Here is a 26,449-nt window from a genome sequence, read left to right on the forward strand (position 1 = left end):
CTCTAACCCAGAATTCTCCATGGAACCTTCTGAGGCATTAGCACTTTCAGAAATGGTGCAAGTTGGCCTAGAGAGTGCAACAGAATTTTTTTGAAGGGGGTGGCTCATGGGTCAACTCAGCTCTTAGGTCAAGACCTTCCCCTAGTTACTGGCCAACTGGGGCACTGTCGAACACTCTCCGGGTCCGTTGTAACAAAAGTAGGCCTATAGCCTAATTTCAAACCAACACTCTTATGAAAGGATAAACATTAATTTTATAAACTCGTTTTGTAAGTGCAATTGTGTTAGCGTTTTAAGACATTAGATTACACCATTGTTCGTTCAAACCACATGATGGTTGTGCTTTTATGAGTATTTCCACTGCTAGAGTAACCTAAGCCTTTTTGGGGCTGTTCAAACGTTATGTGATGCTACTATATTTTCTTTCACTCAATCAGATAACGTCAGCCGTAGTACATAATCCGATTCTTAATCACTTCCTCAGACGATTCATCGCTGGGTTCTTTCTATGTTTGTACCACGTGCTATGTTGCGATTATTGTTCTATATTTGCTGCAGTTGCCCGGGCTCATTGTATCTTTGGTGACACAATGCGAATATTTTTACGTCAACCTTAGTTTCTTCTTGTTTTGTGCAATTTAAAATCGCCAATATTGATTTTCCAATAAAACGTCGCATTGAACCATTGCGTACAGTCCACCCACCCGGACTGGTTTGTTTTGATCTCACTTGCACAGAGGGGTCGTGAAAATATTTTTGCAAGTCGCCAAGACTACATTCTGCAACTAAGAAGCGTATGTATGAAAGTTCTTATGCTGACAGAGGCTTTGAACTATATGCCACAGAATAAAATGGAGCTGCATAGGCTACTTATAAAAGTTCTTAACAAGAGTTAACGCGCTGGTAAGCGGCAGTTTAAGTCGAGCACGATGAATCACGGCACATCTAAAAAGACGTCCGCAGTCAAGGTGGGTTTACAAATTACGGACAAGGTGGCAGGCGTTCTGATCACAACTTTTTGTGCGAGTGAGAGGGCACCCCTGCCCCTTTCTGATAAAAGGAAGCAACCCAAGAAAAAAAAAAACCGATTTCTGAGAAAATTGATGAAACACGTTTACTTTTACTCAATACAAAAGCATTAAACTGAAAGAACTTTGCTGAAAGAGAGGCTTCATTTGTGAGAGCTTTTTGTTTTATCAGAAATTTTTTTCAATATTTAAATGTTCCAATTTCCAGAAAACTCATTTTCGCTAAAACGTGGGTTACTTCTTTTTGTCAGAAAGGGGCAGACTTGCCGCGTATCTTAATCGTTGCCAAATCTCGCAGTGCGAAGGTCGTATGAGGAAGATCTTTCGTTTTTTTTGGTTTACAGCCTCTGCAACTATGCGAAACTGCCAGGAGTAAGCTTTCTCAATCAGAGTAGAAAGGTTCAGTCAATCCGACCTTGCTTGTGGGTGTTGCTTGTACCTATGCCGAAAAGGTTCTGCATTGTCGGATGTCGTGACCTTATTTAAGCATATGTATTATGTAGGCCTAACAGTCATTTGTACTGTGGCGAATAAAATAGGCAGAAACTTGTTAACCAGTCATTATTAAATCTGAGATATCGAAAAACCTTTCACGTTTGAACCTTGCGAATTAACGTGTTTTCCTTTATCAGCTAGGTTGCGTAGTCTACTACGTCATTTTGGATGAAGGTCCAAGGTAACAAAGTTGGTAAAACAGTAGATAATACAGACTTGCATTGGGGGAGGATAATCTAGGGGTACAGCCTCCTTATTGTATTTAGTTTGCCCCTTGGAAAGCAATCATTGCATCAAAAACATATGAATGAAGACTTGACAACGACACCAAGCATAACGGTCAGAAGGAGATACAATAACTGTAATCACAGCACAGTGTGGGCAGTTGACTTCAAATTGTTACGTCACAAGGGGGTATAAAAGAAACCATTACGTCACAGAGAGTGAAGATAGATATCAGAGATTAACATCAAACAAATATGCCAAAGTCATCTTGGGCAAGTAAAGTAATGGCCTAATTAATTGCAAACAATGACCGACCAAATAGTTCTATTCATCTATCAAGATCTACCATTGCTTGGAGTACGATCAAAGGTCTAATTTGACAACTGTAATTATTCAACAATAGTGAAAAGATACGCACGACGAGAATCATGATGTCAACTGGTCTGCTCGATGTTTACGCTGTAAATTCAACACAAGGTTCTTGAACTGGGGCTAACAAGCAATGCATTCTAATAAATATAAATTGTTGAATGACCATATTTGTCGATTTCATCGTTTATTGCAGGCTACTAAAAATGATGCATTTGCACAAAAATTAGTGAACTTAGCAACTCTGGTAACGTCTAAATGGCAAGGGACAATAAAAAACGAGGATAAAACACAGCACATTACATCAAATTCACAAATAGCTTAGGTTGCTATTTACTAGTGATTTGTAGTTTTAATAAAGTTGCACCGTTTACACATTTTTAAAATCCACCAAACTTCGGCATCATTACTTCTCCAAGTGCCTTGTGATTGGTCAATTGGGGGTCATGTTGTCGAGATCAGGTATGTTTTAAAAACACGAGCACCGCTTATGCAAAGGATAAAAATTAAAGAATGTAGTACCATGGAGATAAGAAAAATAAAAAGTAATTTTATAAAATCGCTTATATGAATGTGGCTACCGACCAATCAGCCGATCCTTAAAGGCATGATGAGCCAATAAAAGCAATAATGAGCAAGACGATGTGGATGCTGCTAACACTTCACCCAACTTTGCACTGGTCCAGAAACATATTACGTTGCTACTGTAGCTATAAGCCTACATAAAATATCGTAAATATGGTAAACGCGACAATCATCTGACGGTCACTTGTGGGAGGATTGTTTGGTCAATGCAGTTTGCTTGAAGATCTCTTCATGAAGAATATCCACACCCAATCAAAAAAGGTTATTGAAGCATTTCCAAAGATAGCAACAACGAAACAACGCTAAACCTCCACAACTAATTAAACGTTATTTAATTCATCTTGAAGAAAATAGAGAGATTCTTATAATTTAAAGTCATGGAGTATTCAAAGCTCGATTACGAAATTTTGAACTGATTTTCACGTCAGAATCTAGCTAAAAGCAATGTGACAAGTAGTCATTTTAAAATGAGATGCGAGCAGTGGCATAGCTGAGGTTTTCCCATGCTCGGAGACAACGGCGCCTTTTGCACTTTCTAAGGACAAATGAGAGCCATGATGTTTTACCGGAATTTAACTTTTAGAAAATCAATTTGACACTCCCTTGCTAGGCCACTGCCTGCCATGTGGTGTGTCGCATTAGGGCGACACACCCCTCATAGTGAGTGGTGCAATGCAAAGACTTTCATACATGAGCAATAACTGATTACAACAACGCCTCACTTTGTTAGGAAGCACATACCGCTTAACAGTGGACTGCTTAAAACCATCTATATAATGATAATCAAATCTATTTTACTGGCTTTTTTTTTCGTTTCACTAGGTCTTTTAAGCTTCTGCTTCGTTTCACCTTGACGCTGACTCCTCCCGGCGTTCCTGGTGGATCATATTCTCCATGGAGATCTTTCTCCTCCTCAATCGGAAAATCTCTTCCTGATTTCGTTTTCTTGCTTCTGGACATCCGAGAGAACAATTTGTTCATACTGGAGCTTTTCTTTCGTGTGATAGGAACAAAACTGCTCTGTGGGATGCGAAGAGTGTCTCCTCCTTCACTTGTGTCCAATTTCATGGAGCTGCTGCTCTCTTCCTTGCGATCGTTGCTCGCCTTCGCTTCCTTTTTAGATTTGAATGTCAGACTTTTCGTGCGGAAAACTACGAACCAAATAAAAGTGAATTATACTTTTGACACGGCGTGTACGTAGTTGGGATGAATCAATACTTTTGATACGGCGTGTACGTAGGTGTGATGAGTCAATTGCGTAGCCAAGAAGTGATACCGTGAAGATATTGCAGAATATCAACGCACAGGTAGCTGAGTTGTAAGAGTTTCGAAAAACGTGGGTTAGATTAAATGAAACCGCTACAATTAATCACACAACTAACTCTTGTGTTTTCTGCTTAGACAGGAGGTTCATTTTCTATGTTCTTACACTTTTGTCTCGGCTTAGGTGGCTGTAGCATAGGGCAACTACCCATAGAAGGCCATCACATCACTTTAGGGGCAGAGTGATGATAGTGACGCCATAATCAGCCTCATTGTCAATGCACGTCAATCAAAGAACACTAATCAAAAATCTTGTGTGTATCACAACTTGGCCGCTGGCTGTGTTGTGTATACTTACATGGACTATCCTGAGATGGCTGTACGGCGTCTTCTTGGGAATCAAATGAGCTCTCCACGGAGAGGTGGACTTCAAACTCGGATTCTAAAATCCATTCGACACATGAATTAACAACACAAGCTGATAGTATGACAACGGCCAAAATAAGAAGAAAAAAAAACGGTATCACAGTTTAGTCTGTTTCATTCCAATAATCATGTAAGAAGGAACTTTTCTTCGAAAGGCATTAACATTAAAGTTAGATGGAAAGAGGAAACGAGAACGTCCCATCAGAACTTCAAAAAAAACAAGTGAAGAATAAGGCAGACAAAGTCGGACTGAGGGAAGAAGATACGATGGACCAGAGCGAAGTGGAGAGCAAGTGTAAAGGCAATCGCTGAAAGGGAAGAATTACTAGTAGGGGAAAAAACTGAAGTTGACTGATGATGTAGCATATAATTTTTACTATTTCGGGAGAAAGTTTGCTTTCTTGCACTGCAAGAAGCAAAGCAGAACAACACAATAAGATTGAGTATTACAATTATCTAATTAACCTATTACACCTATTTACAAATGAGTTCAACAGCCCAAGGTTTCGGCTTAGCATAAGTCCCCCTTAACAATCTGAATTTTTTTTAAACAAATATAACAAAATTCAACTTCTTGAACTTAACTGGCAAACTGACTAAAGAACGAGAAATGCGCAAAGACCGAATACTAACACAGAAAGAAAACAGCATTTTTTACAAATAGTTTTAACGCAACGTCACAATATCCAACACTATTACTTGAACGTTACCTTCAGATGAGATGGCGGTGGGATTGGTGAAGCGGCTGCCCATTTCTCTTCTCGCGGCTTCATCAGGAGGAGCCTTCCTCTGTAGAAAGCCACCAAAAAAGTTAAAGATTTTTCCTCTTTCCTGGCCATGCAAATGTCAATCTTCAAGAACGTTTATCTTCGACATGAAAAAACCTCTTTTGAAGGTAAATTCAAGGTGATACTAGTAGCGGGTTTGCACCAATGGAACAAAACCATCTGAGAGTTTTCATGCATATTGAAACAAAGTCATCCAATGCCACACCTGCTCAGGAATCGTGGTGGATGTCTTCACCTTTGTAGTCTTGCTGGTTCTTTCCTTGGTCGGTTTTATCGGCACATTTTTCATCGTAGGCTCAGCAATTGCAGTGGTGTAATCCACACCGGCTGTGTACAATTAACGATGTTAAAGATGCTTGAATTGTCAAAGAAATGAAAGTTATGCTGTTACGTTGTACCAACGCGAATAGACGTTAAACTTATTTTTTATTTAAACACAAATGTAAACAAATGTTATTCAATATTAAGGTGAATCGAACTTTTTGTAGGAGAAAAACGAGAAATTTTGTTCTGTCAATAATACTCGTGTTTTCATTAGCGCCCATTGCAATAACATATACAGTACACTGCGATCTCAGATGCAATACAACAGACGACAGGAAGCAGCGAAGTGACATATAGTCTTCAAGTCAGCTGCTCCCCTTATTTTGGCTTGCCATTAAGTGTCTTTGCCGAGACACAGCCGCGTGCTCTGGAGCGGTGTCGAACCCACGTCCTTTCGAACGTCGCGCAGACGTTCTCACCACTCGGCTACGCAGCCTGTCCATCCTAAATGTTGAAACCAGAACAGTTGGCGCAGACAAAGTGGTAGAGAGGATGATTTAGCCCTGGTACCAAAGAAAGGTCCGGCCTCCCATATAAGACACATTCAGCCACAGATCCAAAAAGAAATCTTTAGGAACTCCCATCAATGGTAGTGAGAGCATCCACCCTCGCAAAATAACAGCAGCAAAGAGCAGCAAAGTTATCACAGAGACATCAAAGCAGTAAAAAATACATTATCTGTTTGCAAACAACGCCATCTTACGCTCGTCTGTATCATCGGCAGTCTTGGGTTCGTTCTCTTGGTTGGAAATCCTCTGGGACGAGCTTGTTGTAGGTCTGCAAGATAAAGAGGCATTTGAAAACGACAATTTTAAAAAAATGTCAAAGCGTCTGAGGAGTGTTTTTAGGGGTAACATTAATTGGAATAAATAATACTAACAATAATGTTTCTTAAATAAGCTAAGTAATTCCCAATAAAGATCTTAGCTTAATTAAGGATCCAGAATAAAGCTGAGACAGGCTGTTAAAGCTTTTAGGTAAGCAGCGAACAGTGAACAATAATAAATAAAATACATTTATACACTTTTCTTTTTTAATTTATCGACCAGTTTCAAATCAATATCATAAGCAGGTATTTAAAATGCTCATCTGCAACCTCTCCTTACTCTTTTAGTGTTGTCGTTGCTTTAGTGATTGTTGATGCTTCACTGACCGATATGGTTCTGCAAAATACAAATATTCTTTTCAAACAGCAGACCCCAAATGACAAAGGTACCGGTCTTGAAATAGTCAAATCTCTACTAACGGAAAACAATTTTTACAAAAAACTTTTTTAGTCCTCATCCACAAAATTCATAGCAATCATATCGCTTGGAAACAATTCTGTGCAACAGCGAAATATAACATCTCTGATGACCTGCTATACCTACGTCACAAAAAAAGAGCGACTGATTGATAATGTAATACGATAAATATGACACTGGAGCAACTAACACCGAAGCTGATCATAAGATCATGAAACGTCACAGCTTGCAGAAAAATGAAATAGAAAATACTAAACTTTTGCAAAGGTGAGAACTTGGTCAAATTAATGCAGTGCGAACATATGATTGAGGAATTGAGGATGTTTTCAAATCTGGGTTCGTATCCCCACCAAGGTAAAATGTACAACATCCCTATTTTCGGTAGCATACTTACGGTGGAGGGAATTTCTCTCTGGAAGCTGCATCCCTGGAGCGAGCACCTTCCCTCATCTTTCTGGACGGGTCCTCATTTACCCCGATGTCTTTCTGCTCAAAAATTAAAGGGTTAACATATCAAGTATCCACTGCAGAAGATATAATATAATCAAGTATATATCAAGTATAATATAATCAATAATCATATAATCATTAGGGTGCCACAGGTGCCCTCATGTGGCCGAAATCACCTGAACTTTTTTTCTGGTGTGACATTTCACATATTAAGGCACTTTGCAAAGTTTGATTGAGATTGGACAAAAATTGGATGTGCAGATTGAAAATGAACGTCTAAACTGAAATACAGTAAAATTAGGGGATTTCCCTAGTTTGAACATCAGTTTTTTTGCTATTTCTCATCTTTTTCTCCACATTGAAACAAGGTAAATTCAAGAATTAGGTTAGGAGACCAGTGCCAGTATGTCAAGATCTCAATTGAGGTCAAGCATGACAGCTCCGCGCCTGTTACATTGATTCACCATCTTGCAACATTGAATCAAAATAGCTGGCTTGACCTCACCCAGGGTCTTGGAATAAAGGCTTCCGATATTACTATCAGGTATTGGAGGCTCAAAACTGCTTGGTGTTCCTTATTTGCCTGCACAAACATCCGATCCAAACGAAAAGCAAATAGCCAATGCAAGCATAGAATTGTTAAACGATTGGAACTGTACTGCATGTCTTGCTGCAATGGTGTTTGACACCACAAGTAGCAATACGGGCCACAAAACTGCGGCCTGTATCCAGTGCTGTATTTGTAAAAAAAAGCACAGGGTATACTGTCAGATTTTCCAAAATGATAAATAATACACAACTTACAAAATAGTCTTTATTCTACCATAGCATGAATTATCAACATCAAAATTATACGAGTACGGAATTAAGTTCATGGTACACCCAGGTACCATTGGTCCTCAAATGGTTAAGTAGTTAGTTAGTAGTTGTCAAGAATCAGTAAGGATAGCATAAGCACTCTCTTTGGAAAACCAGAGGGTATACCATAATTGCTCGAAAAAACAGAGAGTATACTGCGTATACCGCCGTATACCCTCAAATACAGCAATGCCTGTATCCAAATACAAGATCATCTTGGAAAAGGCCTACTTTGGGCAGCATGCAGGCATCATATTGGGGAGATAATACTGACGCATGTTTGGGAAGAACTCAAAATAGAAAGCAGCAGTGGACCCAACATTTCCATATTTCAACGCTTTAAAAGCAATTTTCAAACTCTTTCTGATAGCGCATCAGGTTGTTTTCATACATCAAAATCGCACGAGGAAATTGATCTGCTTGCCAGCAAGCGGAAGAATTGTCTGAGCTGATAAATCAGATGAAGCTCCATCCAGAATCATCCAAATTTTTAAGAAGCGACTAATTAGAACTTTTGAATTTGTATCAATTGTACTTGAACATTGAGCCATCTACCAGTAAGGATATGTCTCTCCAAAGACCTGGTGCATTACACAGAGCCAGGTGGATGAGCAAACTCATATATTCACTGAAAATTGTGCTCTTACAAGACGAAATTCATAAATTGCCCCAAAAAAATGCCATCATGAAAGCATCTCAACTCGAAAAGTTAAAGAGGTTTCTACAATTTACAGCTTATTTCTATGTATCATGGTGGTTTACATATGTTGAGGCGAAAAAGAAAGTTGATGCTTTCAGAGTCGTTAATGATGCCGCTGAGCGAGGCGTCAAGTTGGCCCATGACTTTTTGTAAACTTCAAACCTTGAAGAACGCTACCAAAGCATTCTCCAAGTAGTCGAAAATGCGAGGAAGGTATTACCTAATCAACGTACTCGACAACTACAGTCTGAGGGCACATGGTTTTTAACCATGTAATTGTCAAAGTACTGACTGTATAACTCCATAAAGTGTTGTCAGCTTACACAACGTTGCAATCAGCATTATTTGCAGCCTGTCATAGCATAGGCTACCAGTAGCCTATTATGCTGCATTTTACTTTGTAATTAGATACTAGATAGTTGTGTGTTATTAATTGCCATTTTACCTTACCATTTCACTATAATTGCAAGCGTTAAAATAAATGTAGGCCTCCATAGATTTTACGCTATTGTGATTTTGTTGTTAAGTAGTGGATGTCTGGACTCTAAGCATTGTGCTTTGTGTTTATCTTTCTGTGTTACGTTTTTACTGACTATGTTTAGTGTGTAAAGAGCCAAATTTTTGTTTTTGAGTCCAAGTTCCGTACAAACATAGCTGAGATTTTGATCTTCAAAGACCAAAAAGTTTTCAATAAACAAAAACGATTAGTTAATAAATGTACTTTTGATTCTTCAAATGCTGTAGTAATTTCATCTCAATAGGCATTTTCTTTACATGGATCCTTTTTTATAATGCATAAAACCTCATATTTTTAGGCATTTTTCATAAATTGTTGAACATATACAATTGACACATGGTCTGTACGATTGTAAATTAGTAAGTAAGTTCACCAGAAAGTGTTCGAAGTTCAAATACTCCGTAACTGAGAAGAAATGTCTGAGTTTTGATGATCTAGAAAGGGTTTTACTATTGAAATTGTAAAAATTTACCTTTAACAACTTTAAACTTAATCTGCACGTCCAAATTTTATCAAAACTTATTGAAATTTCTCACATATGCTTTTTTTACTAAGTGTCACATATAAAAAAAAGTTCAGGTGTATCGGACGCAATTTTAATTTTTGAGGGGCGCCTGTGGCACCCTAATAATCATATAATATAATCATATATATATCAAGATATAATCACGTATACAACTGAAGACAGCAGATCTACTAGCAGTGGCTTTCCTATTTTTTTGAAAGCAACGCCCATTTGCATGCAAAAGCATGAGCCAGCATAGGATAATGCCATGCCAAGCTATGCAACAAATTAAAATTTGCAGCTTCTCAGCTAACGAACGATAGTTCTACATACCTTTAACATTTGAGCAGGAACTTAAACAACTAATTTTATGGACCAGTTTAAACAAAATGGCCCTACATCGCCTAAGTGGAAAAGTGGCTACGCTAGATCCAGTTTAAAAATTAAATCTTATAAGGCCATTTGCTGGCAGCAGCTTTGTTACGTAACAACAAACTACCATAAGATTTGCATGGATGAGTTAGGTACTGGCCCAGGAATTTAACTTTTGATGTGTTTTTGGTGAGATTTGAGAGTTTTTTTAAATCTTGTTATCCAAGAACCAGCTAAATGTTTAGTTCACAATATATTCGTTTAAGAAAATTTTGAAGATGGGTCATGGTCCAGTGCCCTCCTGATAAGGCGCTGTCTATAGGGCCGCGGTCGGAAAAACTATCTTTTTTTTTACAAAAAATTAAAATGTGGATTATAGGCCGAAACAGCAGACTTTTCGTTACTCCTTTAAGTGCTTTTGGTCAACATGAAGTAGGCCTACAAAAGTACACCTGAGATCTACTTCATTCTCACAACAAGTGTTTGAAAAAAGTCAGGCGAAATGTTCTTCGAGCAATGAACCACCTTCTCCAAACCATGTACCACCAATTAACTGTTCAAATATTCAAGCAACTCACCATATTAACTTTAGCTGAGGATTGTGTGTCGTCCGTTGCAGCTGGAGGATTTACCTCATCCGACTTCCTCTTGTTCTCTTTCCTCCTCCGCTCTTCTGAGCGTCTTCTTTTTTCCTTCTTTTTGTCGATTGATAACCGTCGTCTGTCACGCTCCAATCTTCTTTGCTCAGACCGATCTCTGGCAGCCTGTGATTGGCGCTTTCTTTCACGCTTGGGTGATTTCGGTACATGATGGCCACGCCCACTTGCTTCTTGCTCGCCATTAGCTCCATTACTTTCATAAGGAGTTTGGCATCTCTCCTCTACTGGTCGGTAATCCTGTTTGGGAACACGTCGTATGTTTTCGGTGTGATCGTCGTGGTCACGCTTAGCTGGCTCCTGACGTAGTTTATCGTCATGCTTGAGTGAATCTCCGTGTTGATTATTTTGTCTTGTCGCATGTCCATTACGATGGTGGCTGTCGTGCTTGGTGTATTCCTGTTGATGATCTCTTTCACGCCTCACAGCACCTTCTTTATGATCGTCACGCTTCGATGAATCTTGATGACGCTTATGATTATGCTTAAACGGCTTTCCAGGAAGTCGCAATTCCCGGCTCAAAAACTCTGAAGAATGTTTATTTTCACCGCTCTCCAGAACAAGGAGCTGTCGAAGAAATATAGGTTGATTGTCAGTGCGGTGTTCTAGTCGTATCCAGGCTTACACCCGGTAGTTGAAGATTTAGATTAACTGAACAGGAAGACAAGGATGCCAATCTTCGTGTCCACCTTCAGGCATGCCTCAAGTCAACATTCAGACAAGTTTAAAATGCACCAGTTGCTAAGCCAATCTTCGTGCCCACCTTCAGGCATGCCTCAAGTCAACATTCAGACAAGTTTAAAATGCACCAGTTACTAAACCAATCTTCGTGCCCACCTTCAGGCATGCCTCAAGTCAACATTCAGAAAAGTTTAAAATGCACCAGTTGCTAAACCAATCTTCGTGCCCACCTTCAGGCATGCCTCAAGTCAACATTCAGACAAGTTTAAAATGCACCAGTTGCTAAACCAATCTTCGTGCCCACCTTCAGGCATGCCTCAAGTCAACATTCAGACAAGTTTAAAATGCACCAGTTGCTAAGCCAATCTTCGTGTCCACCTTCAGGCATGCCTCAAGTCAACATTCAGACAAGTTTAAAATGCACCAGTTGCTAAGCCAATCTTCGTGTCCACCTTCAGGCATGCCTCAAGTCAACATTCAGACAAGTTTAAAATGCACCAGTTGCTAAACCAATCTTCGTGCCCACCTTCAGGCATGCCTCAAGTCAACATTCAGACAAGTTTAAAATGCACCAATTGCTAACATAACGATCTTAATAAAAAAGGCATGATAACAATGCTTGTTTCCAGCGGAAAGGAATTATCAAGTCTGTTTTACTGTTTATAAAATCAATCTTAGCATTTTTGTATTTCCACCAAAGGAGAACTATAAGTTTGAAAACATTGTTCCACACGAACATTAGCAAACACAAAACATTTGAAAGTTTTGAATAGAAAACAAAACACATTGCTGGTCTCACCACCAAGTTGAGGACTCCAATGTCGTTCCCATACACGTCAAGCATAGGGACGGCTATAGTAACTGGTTCCTCCATATCGACTGTGTCTATTGGCACTGTACCGGTGGCTAGTGTGCGCCCTGCAAGTTTACTTTCAAGATAAATGAACTGATAGCCTATGTTAGAACATAGTGATCACTGATTAGCAAAATTTGCATCAGGGGCTTTAAGTTAAAAAATATACAGTAGTTCTGAGTCTAAAAAGCCGATCATCCCTTGTTGGTATTGGCGTTCGTGTCGGCTGCATAACAGAGAGCCTGGTTCGACACCGCCCAAGAACACGCGGCTGTATCTTTTTTTTTGTCGTATCCAGGCTTACACCCGGTGGTTGAAGATTTAGATTAAGTGGACGGGAAGGCAAGGAAGCCAATCTTCGTGTCCACCTTCAGGCATGTCTTTTAAGTGTCCTGCCAGAGACACAGCCGCATGCTCTTGAGCGGTGTCGAACCGGCGCCCTTTCGATTGCCTTTCCAGGGTTCTCACCACTCGGCTATGCAGCCGACGGCTCTTTGACATGACACTTAATGAGATGCCTCAAGGTAGACACAAAGATTGGCTTTGTTGATTTTCCGTTCACGTTCACTAAACCTTTAACTACGGGTGTAAACCTGGATACAACAAAAAAAGTCGTTTGCAAGTATTCTCACGTACACTGGTAAATTACAAAACAATTCGACAAACATGACATTATAATAATACAAAGCGACGCATAACACACACATGCAGTGGCGCCTGGTTTCAAAGTGTTTCCTGTGGGGCCACATTCATTATTATGTGACCAACAGTGACCAGTGTTTCATAAAGGTGGCATATGATCGATTCTAGAATGCTGTCAAACACCGTTGTTAGTGTATGATGTCGAAGATTTAATTATTCAAAGCATTGCGTAAAGCCAAAGAGACACGAATTCTGCCTTTCAGTCACCACACAAATATGACGATTCCGCAATGAGTAAAAGCAGAAAGTAGTAACTACTGATAAACTAACATTTAACAACATAAACAACATTTCTCTCATTCTACCACACTTTTGAACAAAGTAAAGTCCTTGTGGATTTTAAAAACTCCCCATAAACGACTTTCAAACAACAATTCACTAAAGTACTCATCGATAAACAAACAAAAGAAAACAAATATGAATCGTTGCGCCAATCTTAACTATGTTCAAAATGATAGGAAATCTTTGCGGAAAACTGAAAGTGACAACTCAAACCAGCCCCCACATATTTAAACAGCACATCAGTCCTTTTCTCATGATTAGTTCACGTCCGCAACCGATAAATCAATAAAAAAAGACTAATCGGCAGACAGGCAATTCACCTGATGCTTCAAGTGAATCTCTTAATTTGATCTTTAATCTCGATGACCTTGAACTTAGGTCAAAGGTCATGCGGTGGCCATCACTGCTGTGTGATGGCAGTTCGGAATTCTGGAAAAGTGAAAATTAGTCTGATTATAACTTGCGTAGTGCTGTGTGCATTGCCAGCATGTGAATACTCTCGGCTGCACAACACACAGTTTCAGTGCAGTGATAAAAGCGAGTCGAACACGTGTATTCACCAAAAACAGTTTTTTTAACAAACAGATAAACGTCTGCAATCAATTAAACAATATCTTCAAATGCAGATAAATGAAGACCACACTCTTTCTACAAGCAGCATTCACCCCGTACCTTCCTCTGCATGGGGTCGTCCAGCTCGATGACGCAGTGAGCGGCATTGACGATTCTTCCTTTGTAGTAATCGAAAGACAGAACTAGAGAGTGAGAACAAACATCATTGTTACAAAAGAAATGACAAGTTGTAAGCATCTCGTAGCCACAACTAAGCATTGTCAACTCGTTTTGTTCGTCTATGATCAAGTTTCAATACAGGAAGCGGCATAGTTCATCGCTTGCCAAAACAAAATGCTAAAGATTTCAAGTCACCCAACTCATCAACTTCCAACATCGACAAGAATGCGAATGGTTAAGTGACAATGACGACAAAAAAAGGATTTGTTGTCACAAACCAATTTCTCCTACTCAACTTTGCGCACTGTGATTGGACACTGTGATTGCGCACTGTGATTGCGCACTGTGATTGGACACATTTATATCGGTACATTGTGTAAAAAATGTAGAATTGCAGTGAATTCAATCTACTTGCTCAATACGTACTGATGATGTCATATGTTTAGGAGATAGAAAGGTGTCAAATGTACTTTGCTATTAATATAATTACAGAATAAAGATGAATAAACAGAAACACACCAAAATTTTGGTAACTAAACTAATCACCGAGACCCACCTTTAGCAAGCAACCGTTTTTCACGCAACCTGATTGGTTTAGCCGGTCCTCTACCGGAGGGGGTGCGTGTGATGTTGTTGAGTGATCCAAGACTCCCGTTCAAATTATGTGGAGTGTCCCCGGCTTCTTGGAAGGCTAACCCATTAATCAGAGGAGTATGTGATCTGCTGCCAGGCTCTATAGAAACAACACAATAACCTGAAATCGACATTCACAAACGGAAGTAACACATCGCACCAGGACGTTCCGTGATACTTTTAGAATACAAACATTAACAAAACCCTTGGAAAGTAACAATAAACTGGGAATTCTATTTGCATAACTTCATAATGTTACCTGTAGTAGGTAACTTTAAATGCAACGTCATTTCAAATTTATATGTAGATTTCAAAGTTGAGAAACCAACGACCTTCATTTCAATAGCCAAATGGAACACAAGAAATCGCCATCGAGGCCATGGCAGCTACTACTAGTCTAGTACTAAGGGTATCTGCTTTAATGAAATCTAAAATAAAGAGCCCAAAAGTAAATATGTACTAAACTCATGTTAGTCACGTCATTGGCAATTTAACTAAAAACTTAGTGGCACCACGGGTTGCTTTCATTCAATAAAACTAAAGATTAAAGCAGTCTAGTTTACGACACGATTAATATCTACATTTTCGGATCTTTTTTGTGAATAAATTGACAAGCATATCAAGCATTCTGCTCATAGATATCTGCTTCACATTGGTATATACAGCAGCCCACGAAAGATGTACAATTGTACATATAAAGGGTGTTTCATTAAGACGGATCGATAAAAACAGTAAATAAAACAATGTTAATGGGTAAATTAACGTTTAAGCCTAATTCACATTTAACATCGTTCCAAGCTATTGGAACACCCTTTATAAGTGTAAACATACCGCTGAATGAAACTTCATTGTTGAAATGCCGCTTGATTAGCGATGCTTTGTCGAAAACGCTCCCAAAACTAGAGCTCCTTATCTCGCGCACTGATGCGGTAGCTGAATGTAGCAATATATCACGTGATAATTGATTCCACTTCAACAAGTCTTGATGGCTAGTGTGGAGGCTACACCGGTATGGTTAGCGAAACACGATGCTCGCTGTTCTATGGTGAGTAGTCAGGTAGTGGACGCCAGGAAGATAGCTCCTTCCCAGCAGTGCATAGTCTACTGCATATCCTTGGCGACAGTTAGTTTAGTTGTTTTCTTTCCACAAAGGTAAGGATTCAATTGACTGACAATAGCAGCGCTTGAGAACTATGTGGTATGAATTATTGGTGCAATACTAATCAGCCCAGCCTCGCGGGAGAAACACGTGTCAGTCCATCGCTGTCAATTCTTGCAACTCGACTGCCGAGAAAGACAAGGATTATATATTTCTTGTAAACTAATTTGTTATTTGCTGTCTGTTTTATCACGCGAGGATTATAAACCCAAATCAATATCATCATTAATATACTTTGTTGAAGATCGGGTTAAACGTACAAGCTTGTCAAATCACATGTGCAATACACCGGGTTCGCTTATTACAACCATATAATCAGCTTTATGAGCTGCAGCATAAACAACTTCAATCGACCGGGGTAACAATCATTTACTTTGCATAATTTAATAAGACCGCGATGGCAAATACTTTTCTTGAAGATGAGAAATCTACCGCACAGCAGCACAAATCTATGTTTGGCTGGCAGCCGAAGTTCGGAGTATACTAACGACCTGGAAACATTTTGTATGCTATAATAGCTACATCGTTTCTACCACTAGTTGCAACGTTCAAACGGTGCAACTACTGTGGTGGTAGAAACGATAATTGTCCTGATGAACACCCAAGCTTTTCAGTATTCAGTATAATAATTAATTAATAGCTATATGCTAATTTAAAGCAAGTATTCAAACACTTTGCGATAACAAAAAAAAGCATCACTTTCCTTATTTGTGAATTAGGTGAATGCACACAGTTAACGTAAAAAGCAATTACTGTAGCTACAGCAGATGTTTGCTAGCCTGACACATGCAAACAATCGTCATTAAGACCACACGAACTGTTGAACCGTTGGAAACCAAAAGGATGTTTATGGATTCGGTTTCAAGCTCTTAAGGTGGTTGAAGTGAAGACATAGACAAAATACATTATACTTTCGCTTTTAAAAACTCAGAGCAAAGTAGGCTGACAGCTCCAAATACTAACGCAAAAACATGTATGCGCTGCATTCACATCATACAGTTACTACTTTCTAAAACCTCTACAACAGCCTGTTTCACCCTTACTCGGGAGCATCAAAAGATCCTTATTGAATAGAATTGAATTTAATTTACAACGTTAATTTACGTTGCTTTTAAAATTATCCAACCGCATTCACAAATTAAATTATGCATAAAACAGCCACCATTTGTTTTATACAATGATGATGTTGCAATCAGCATACTTTACGTACTTTTCATATGCCTAGTGATGTGATCATCTTCAGGCTCCGATCCGCTGTAGCAGCTCCTCTCAACATCCCCATCTTCCGGGAAGGACACACGGTGATGGTGGAAATCCCGGTGGGTGCTTGAAGAATTGAGATTTGCAACGAACTTGGTGTGAAGTACAGCTCGTTGGAGGGCTTGCCCGACTGACTGAGATGATAAAATAAGTTGGCACGCATTAGCATTGAAATGACGAGACCAAAACCTGGCTGCTCTCTTGCTGCTTTTCTACGTAGTCCGGCCAGGGATATTTAGAATAGATATTAGATAAAAAAAAAATGACCGTAACATAGAAAATACATGACTTTTTAACATATATACCGTACAAATAAGACGAAATTGAAGTTAGCAAAAGAACATCACCATTAAAGAAGTGATCAGAGTGACTAAGATGATTTAGAAGACTGTGAGAGATGAGTTATTTTTGTGAGGGATATATATAAATGCAATATTGGTCTACCACCAAGTCATCAGTCTGATAAAGCCACCCTACGTCTGAAGAGTTTTCGTGAATTTTTTTTAGAACAAGTGTAGTGACGCCATTATCTTGTATCAACACTCCTACCACAAACCTCTGGCAGCACTGTTTTCAATGGTTGCTTGGTCAGCGGTTTCATGTTGAAGTGAAACGAGGGCTTCTTGTCGTTTGGTTTAAGCACTAAGGTAACATCTTTATCAAATCTAGCCAAGACAGCTGTGTACTGTAAAGAAAACGTACAAACAATTAACATGAACCAATAGGACAAAATAAGGCACAAAAACTGGCAAGTTACTTGTTGAATAGTCGCAGCCTACCCAGCATTCAAACTGCGTCACAATTGCGCTGTAGTTTTTCGCAGCAACTCCAACCTCCTCTTCCTGAACAGCCACCAAGAATCCAAACTCGGTGGATTTCAGTAAAATTTCTAAATGCTGAAATGAAAATAGTCAATAAAAAGCTTGTAAACTGAGTTAATATTCAAAGAATGACCATTCCAAGTGATGTCAAATGCAGTTTCACACGCTAAATAGGTTTAACAATCGCTAAATCTTGAATAATTACATTAAAGTGTTTTATTTTCTGAATATTCACAGAGAAATCCCAAGGTTCCTATAACTTTCACTCAGGATTGAAGTCGTGGGGAAATATGCTACAAAGAACGGTGAGGAATATTAAAAAGGGAGTGGTAACAGAGGAAGGGAGTTGGGTTCAAAAATTGTTGTAGAAAAGGATATAAAAGCTCCAGAGAGGTGCAGGAGCATAATATGTTGGATTGGTAAAAGAGGAATGTGAAAGATTGTGTTCAATGGAAGCAAAGGAAACCACGCTAACACAGGAAGATAAAAAAAGGCAAAAAAACTTAACTAATAGAGCTCAGCCTCAGCTCAAACTCAAATGCAGATTGCAGACTTTAAGCTGTGAAAACATATTCGTGTGATCTAAGGTTTCGTGCCAACTTTGTTCTCCTCACAAGCCCGGGTACTAACGCTACTTGACTGGATAAGGATCATAAGGATATTGGTTTCTGTGCTTACTTACAATTTCGTGATTAACCTCCTTCATTGTTTTAATTTCCAAAAGAGCTGGCAACGCCGAACCTTCCCGAAGGCCAAAAATTAAAGTGCCGAAGTGATTCTGTTTCATATTAAAATAGAAATACTTTACTGATTTCATTTTGTAAACAATTGGTTGTGTTACACCACAAACAAAAGAAACGTAATAACACATATATATAAACAACGTTAGTTTAATAATATTATTCAATTAAATGGTAATAATGGCTTTCAGACACTTTCTAACGGACTTTTATCTACACACTTTAATTTTAGAAAAAAATCATATCCATTGAATGGCACCTCAAACGATCGACTGCATTCTAAACTTATCATAGCAGCAAAACCTCGGAATGGCCCGTTTCGGTGAGTCCAATTCGGTGAGTCCGATCCCTTAACGGGGGAATTTTTTAATTATTTTTTTTAATTATCGGGTACCGTAGCCTAATTATCATTGCCGTTTTAGGGTTAGGGGTTAGAAGTTAGGAACTCACCGAATAGTAGCAGACCCGCAAAACCTATGGCTTTACATAGACGTTATATACAGTATAAAGCCTATATGAGTTTTTAGCGTAAAAAGTACAAAAACCACAAACAATCAGCAGCAAAAAACGCTGAGAAAAGATCAAAACTTCCACATTTAATTTCAATGAAGCCAAGCTGATGTCAAATTGGGTGAAGGATAGTTCGAAAAAATGTTTCAAAATAGTACTATTTCCATATTGTTTAATCCACCAAGAAAGTCTGCCATATAAGAGATACGGTTATCACTAAGACCTGATTTGTTGTAAAACTAAATAAACTAGAAGGCAGTCAATTTGTTTTTTTAGTCTTTCAATTTATACATAACCTACTTTTTGCTTTGCCAAATGTTCATTCAGATCTTGTATCCATGCCTCAACTGACGCAGGCATTATTTCTTGGGATGTCATGAACAGCCATAAAATGATCTTGTTTGCCCATTTTAAATGATCTAATGTGGTCCTGTATGGTTCTGGTGAAATATTGCTAGTGTCAACAGTCAACAACCGTCATTAAACAATCATAAACCCAGCAAGCAGTTCTGCAAATAACAATCCTACTTCACAATTCTAAAACAACTACGAACAAACGCTCAATAGCCTAATATATTCAATGGCGCCATTTTGGTCATCAATGGCCACAATTGCCTTCTGAAACAACTTAACCCCAACGAGAATATTGCTTACATAACTTGCATGGGTTGTATTGTTTGCACAATCATAAGCATCAGTATATATATTAAATATATGTATATAATATGCATTAGATGCCACAAAAGTGAAACTTTTAAGCCAAAATCACAAACAATATACATATCATACAACACAGTATTTATACATACTAGTATAATAATAGTATAATTTACAAGGATCTGATTCTGCATCATATATATATATTATATATATATACGGTAACTGCAGACAGTGCACACCGTTTCGACCTTCCGGTCTCCTCAGTGCAGTAGGTACACTAGTATGGCTATGGAGATATATACCTCCATGTGACATTTTCCTATTTATTTAGGAGTCGGATTACGGAATATGGAAATCAAATCATAACTGAAAGTGCTTCATCTATATTTGAAACCTTTAGTCAATTTCAGCTCAATAAGCACTGATCCCTTACAACTCTATCAGCCTTTGAACAATTAGATACTGTGCTGCAAGGTTTAGCATTGGCACAACTATGTAAGAAACATACCTGGATCAATCAGCCAGTTTTTAGATGGAACTTCAGATCTCTTTCTGAAAAGCAACACCACTTTACAATTCTATTCTGGTCATAAAAAATTAAGTTTATAAATACGACATAATTATAGGATGATGTAGGGTATGGTCCACAATTCAAACACATGTATTTGTCAATCCAGACTACTTTATTACACCAGGCACACTCAGGCATCACATCAGGGACCATCAGTATAATAACGATGGTTTAGCAAGTAGCCTAAGTTCTGAGCACAAAGGATAACAATGTTAACAAACAAACAGTAAAATATGCAGTAGGATACAGTAGACCTCACTTAGACAACTAACAATTTTAAAACAAAACTCACTACACAGACTAATAATAAACATACTTCGTTATAGATCACACATCTTGCACATAAACTCATACCCAAAAGCATCAAATAGAAAGTAAGGTTAGATATGAGGTACGGTACAGTAAATATATTGAATAAAATATACTAATTTCTATAAAATATTATAAGCTAATTTCGTAGTTAAATGAGATATATATAATATACCGTACTGTATGTATAATATATGATACTGAGAAAAACAAGTGCCAAGCAGTTTAGTTTTTCCTGGCATTGATAACACATTCCAACACTAATAGTATTTTTCCGAAGCGGACTGTTGTACTGCATAAGATTTGTTAAGTAAGAACTGTCTTTCTGATTTGATGCAAATTCTGTGTACAGTGTTTTTTGTGTACTGTTACAAGTTAGACATCAAGCAAAGACACTTTAGTATGAAGTTAGTGTTCAATAGGTGATTGATCAATTGATTTTGCAATCAGTTGCAATGCATGCACATTGCACTTGTTTTTGAGCATTGGAGAACTGAAAGAAATATAACAAAAACTAATGTAAAAAAATTTGACAATTGAAAAATTGCTAGCAAATAAGTTAGAAAAACCTGAAACGGAAAGTCTTAAGTGCAACAGTAATAAGCATGGTTGTGATCATAGCGTAACAACAAGCACCTCACACCCAAGAAAAATGGCAATTTTATATGCCGTACATCAAAACATAACATTTATTTGTTTGTAAAAGTTTAAAAAACATTTTTAAAGTTGAAATACATGTTCAACGCTCTCATTGCAACCATGCTGCCTATAGCTTTTGAAACACAATTAATTTAATCGTCTGAGTTTAAAAAGTTGACAAAACATGGTGAATTGTCAACTCACTATACTTCAACCTTTTAGACATTGCTAGTTAGAAAAAAACTGATTTATAAATGTATCTGTGCTGAGTACATCCCAAAGCATCTTGCGAATTCCTGTTTGAAATAATAGACATTAGACATGCTTTTTTATTTATATGTTCACTTGAAATTGTTCCAGTAATTTATCGCATCTAGGGATGCACAATACAGAATACCTGGCTATTCTAGAATATTCTAGAATACTTAATTTCGAATCTAGAATTTCGAATCTATTCTGAAATTACACGGCAATTTTTTCCAAATAATATCGAACAAAAAGCAAAAATATTTGTACATTATATTGAATTGCATTAGTATCACATGTCAAACAGAGTACAACATATGATAAATCAAGCATCATACGATGCATCATCAAGCATCATCATACGGTCACACGGAAACGCACTGCGTGTCTGCAGTTCTGATAACTGCGCAAACCCTATGAAGGAAGAAAAAAGTCGCTTGGAACAAACAGTCCATGAAGAAAAAAGTCGGAAAATATCAACTTTACATTTGTTTAAAGTCGCAGACTGTTCATTTAACAGATTTATTTTCGAATCCTGATATCCGACATGAAACTGCAAATGCGATTCGAATACATTGAGATTCGAATCTCTAAGATTCGATATTCTGTATTGTGCATCCCTAATCGCATCATTAACCATGAAAAAACGATTTCAATGTCATCATTTTAAGATGAATAACCAAATTGTTGTTCAATTTCCACAAAAAGAAAACTAACCGATATAAACAAACATATGATATCTTAGCTTACACATAACAAAATTCAGAGCTGGTACATACAAGTCTCCACCCTGGTCATAAATGCTGTGACATGAATATAGTCAAAAGTTTGAATTGACCAAGATATATAGGGTGACGTGTGATTTAAGAGTAACAGAAAAGCAGTTAAGGTAAAGCAGTTAAGTTCAGAAAAGGTAAAGTAGTTTCACCCTATATGTTTGGTCAATTTCAATGTGTGATGTCATGGTATTTTTGGCCAGGGCAGAGACTTGTACACTAGCTCCCAAAATTCTGCTACTCAAACTAAACTTTCATCTTAAAATGTACCTGATAGGACATAGGTATAATTACCATATGGTAGACATTGCCTCTTAGACAATGATCATCTGGTCAGTTGAGAATAAAATCTGCCTTTTCATTAATTGTTTAAAGGCATATTATACTAAATGAAAATTTCAAACCGGAATTAAGCATTAAAATGAGTAATCTGAACAACAGGGTGGCTCTTATTTGGCAAAAAATGAAAAAAATATGAATTTTGTGTGGGACACCCTTTTAAAAGGTGAGGTTGTCAGAAAAAATAACTCCTGCAAAAAATTTTTGAATTTGAAATTGATTTAGAGGTGGCCCTCCCCCCCTAAAGTTTTGCGCCCTCCTCCAAAATACCAAATCTGCATATCTCAAAAACTGCTTGAGCTAGAGATACGGTTTTTGTGTCAAAAGATGCAGAAAGCATGATTTCCTATCTGCTTTCTGAACAGTGATTGCGTCTATCTTGAGTAGAAAAGCAGTTATTTAGAAAAAACCTGTTTTCGGTATTCTAGCACAAAACAGTGCTAAACAAGTATTGTGGCCCAAGCTATAAACAAAGTTCATAAACCAACCTGTAAAACTGGTAAAGCAATAAACGAAATAAGTATTCCTAAACTTTTATGCATTCATGCATAGCTAAAATGCCCGTTTTTTATCATATTCCTTGGAGAAACTCCTGAGCGTGGAATCCGCTTTCAAGCTTCAGGTGCTATGCATCGCACTTGTTGGATGGCGAAGGCGATTTATGCAAAAATCTTGGTCTGCATTTATGGTATCTGTCCGAAGAAATGGTTGATCTAGCCTTGTTTGACTCTCGATTGTCTGTGGAAAGTAAAAAGCTAATGGTGGCAACCATGTTAGATGAAACAGGAGAACGTCCACCAAGGAGACCAAGCATCAAAGTAGATGCGTTTCTTAGCAATAAGGGTCTAGATCAGTATTGCACCTCTAATTCAAAATGGCTTCTTCAGCTGTTGGTGTTGGGTGAAAATGAAGCAATAATTATACTTTCAAAGGATCCTGCTCATTGGACTGAAGATGGTGCATTTATTCAAGCTTTACACATGGCGAAGGGACTTTCAGTAGTCAATGACAGAGCAGAGAGAGGAGTTGCTCTAAGTCTAATCCAGGATTTTAACAAAATCTTAACTGAAGATGAGTACCAACTTCAGTTTCTTTTGCAAGTTGTTACTGAACACAGGAAACTGTTTCCAAATTCCAACAAGAACAATATTGTCTATTCTTCTTCGTTTAAACTTTAAACCTTCTTTGTTACTCCAGGGGTCAAGGGCTCTGTCTTTTACCACTCTTGGGCAGTGGCGATGCTGTTTAGATGCTTGAGCAGGTGTTGAGCAGCAATCCTTTGATTCGTCCATTGATCCATTGATTCGTCATCCAGTTCAAGCAGACCACGCACACCATTTGGTGCAGTTACAGATGGTGTGGTCTGTGGTTTGTTCCTCTTTGTCACACTCACAGATTGCGGATGGAGCCATCCCCCATTTGTGCATGTTGAAGCGGAATAGTCTGACTCCAGTAGGCTAGCCCAGTACGCAGGCGGTTGAGCCGCACCCAGGCCTTCCTTGGCAAATTATCCATTCCGGTTGGATGGGGGCTGGTGTCGGAGATACAACTTTAGAGTCTTGAGGAGTTCTTCTTTCACTCTGAGCTCCATTTGCTGTCCTCCCAGGTAGCCGCGCTGATGGATTGGTCTTCAGCGGTTTTCATCAGGAGTTGTGCGTCACATACAAATGGGTGTCTCGATTTCAGTTGCCGAGGATGCTCGATTGCTCGCTCACAGATTCGTAGAGATTTGAGTGGAGCAAGTGGTTGGGGTTCGTAGTGCGGCGAGAAAGAGACAGGATGGCTTCTTCGCGACGAAACTCAGCTGGTTGGTTGCCTGCAAGGACAGGGAAATTGTCCGATGGTGTAGGTCGCAGACATCCTGTCACGATACGCAAGGCAATATGTAAAATATTGTCAATAATATCGCTTCTTCCAGTATGATACTGACCAGAATTACATTTTGAAATGAATATCGTTACCAGTGTTCCCTCTAAGGTGCAAAAATTAAGACAAAAAAAAAGAAATTTTGTAGACGGTTGCGTGGTCACAAAAAAGGTTGTAAAATCAAGATTTGGTCAAATGCGTTTTTTCTAAATAACTGCTTTTCTACTCAAGATAGATGCATTCAATGTTCAGAAAGCAGATAGAAAACCATGTTTTCTGCATCTTTTAACACAATAACTGTATCTCTAGCTCAAGTGGTTTTCGAGTTACGCAGATTTGGTATTTCGAGGGAGGGCACAGAACTTTAGGGGGGGAGGGCCACCTCTAAATCAACTTCAAATTAAAAAAAAATTTGCAAGAGTTATTTTTTCTGACAACCTCACCATTTGAAAGGGTGTCCCAAGCAAAATTCAAAAACTCAATTTTAAGAGCCACCCTACTGAACATTCAAGAATACATTTCAAAAACAATTACCGAAAAAAAATTGTTTTCAATGGCGCTGGCAAGGCCCAAAGTCCAGTGTTTCATTTATTTTCATTTTTTTCGAAATGACCAAAACGTGCCAACACTGCTCGAGAATACGTAATAAAAGACAGCAATAACAAAAGCCACGTTACCACATCTGATGTTTTGAGCAAACTGCCTGCTGTTTTGATGTTGAAATGTGCTGTTTTGATGTTGAAATGTGCTGTTTTGATGTACATACATAGCCTACAGTCAAATCGCCCGCAGTAACAATTATTGCGTGATCAGCAGATTGTGAGTCTTTTGTTACGTAGACTGTATAGTCGCACGCTTTGTTGCTCAGGCTCAATCTCGTTTTGAAAGCTCTGACAAAAGCACGCGCACAATGGTGGTCAGACCGCAATGGGGCAAAATTTTATTGAAAATCGTTTTATGGTAGCATGTTAAATACAAAGAACGTGGAAAATCGCCAAGTCAGGTTTTTCCTTTAGTAGGCTACCCCTTTAACAACAAACAAAAGCTGGTTATGATAGTCATGTTATTCACCAGAGTTTCAGTTCAATTCTCAAATGCAGACACTATGGATGAGCTACCCTAAGTTAGTTGACACAAGAAGTGACCAGTTAATAGGCAACAAAAACTTTTTTTTTATTGCTTAAAATGTTGGCATGCTAAAGTAACCACAAAAATATAGCCTCATAGAATATGTCTACTAACACCACATATGGTAAGAATAAACAAAACAGTACAACTTACCTTGCATTTGTAAATAATACAACTGTAAGATAAAAGAGAATAATAACTAGCACTGCATGGATTAATGGCAGCAATGGTGACTCAGACCAATGACTAACATCTTCTTTGGATAAAGAAAACAAACTCAAGATAGGTTCCACTGCTAGAAAAGTCTTATCAAGCAATGTTTCAAAGTAAGGAGCAACCATCCATTTAAATATGTCAAAAACCATAATAAATTCTAGACACACTTGATATAACTAGGCTATAAAAAAGTCCAATATTCTGAAATATATCAAATTTATGCAATAAGTGTATTACAAAAATAAACAAAGTCCTATGGACCATTAATGAATTTTGACCCTACAGGTCTTTCGCTGCCATCCTGTTGTGCTGATGGACACACAATTTGTATGTACTTTTTGTTTATTTATCGCCAACAAAACAATAAACCGAACTGATATTATTTCTCATCCTACTACTTTATACATAAAATGCAAAACCATTTACAGAAGATTGAGACTGCCACGTTCAAATATCTTCTCGTGTCTTAAAACTCGTCTTTGCTAATCATAGATATTTCTTGCCACTTCTTTTTCAGAACA

General features: G+C 38.2%; 1 protein-coding gene across 2 annotated transcripts; it reads right to left on the minus strand.

Annotated features, from left to right (window-relative positions):
- Positions 1-1,536: 1,536 nt before the first annotated feature.
- LOC145780861 (uncharacterized) lies at positions 1,537-26,101 on the minus strand. Of its 2 annotated transcripts, XM_082592509.1 has the most exons (20): positions 25,866-26,101; positions 20,347-20,390; positions 19,479-19,618; positions 18,611-18,706; positions 17,887-18,003; positions 17,664-17,792; positions 17,058-17,241; positions 15,520-15,621; positions 14,612-14,788; positions 13,996-14,078; positions 13,644-13,752; positions 12,286-12,404; positions 10,728-11,372; positions 7,142-7,233; positions 6,610-6,666; positions 6,207-6,280; positions 5,385-5,506; positions 5,102-5,180; positions 4,324-4,407; positions 1,537-3,853 (listed from the first exon to the last, which is right to left on the minus strand). In XM_082592509.1, the coding sequence occupies exons 1-20, from the start codon at positions 26,075-26,077 to the stop codon at positions 3,492-3,494; spliced, it is 3,027 nt and encodes a 1,008-aa protein (XP_082448635.1). In that variant the 5' UTR covers positions 26,078-26,101; the 3' UTR covers positions 1,537-3,491. The 2 variants fall into 2 exon arrangements, with proteins under 2 accessions (XP_082448635.1, XP_082448636.1); XM_082592510.1 differs by lacking the exon at positions 4,324-4,407.
- Positions 26,102-26,449: the final 348 nt, after the last annotated feature.

The sequence above is a fragment of the Aplidium turbinatum genome, chromosome 12 (assembly GCF_918807975.1).
Source record: "Aplidium turbinatum chromosome 12, kaAplTurb1.1, whole genome shotgun sequence".
NCBI lineage: Eukaryota > Metazoa > Chordata > Ascidiacea > Aplousobranchia > Polyclinidae > Aplidium > Aplidium turbinatum.

Excerpts from the sequence above, each read along its gene's own strand:
- LOC145780861 (XM_082592509.1), bottom strand. The coding sequence starts at position 26,077 with ATGGTTTTTGACATATTTAAATGGATGGTTGCTCCTTACTTTGAAACA. Across the intron at positions 15,622-17,057 it reads CATCACTAGGCATATGAAAA|CTACCGCATCAGTGCGCGAG; the intron begins GTACGTAAAGTA and ends TGCTACATTCAG. Across the intron at positions 5,507-6,206 it reads TGCCGATGATACAGACGAGC|CCGGTGTGGATTACACCACT; the intron begins GTAAGATGGCGT and ends AATTGTACACAG.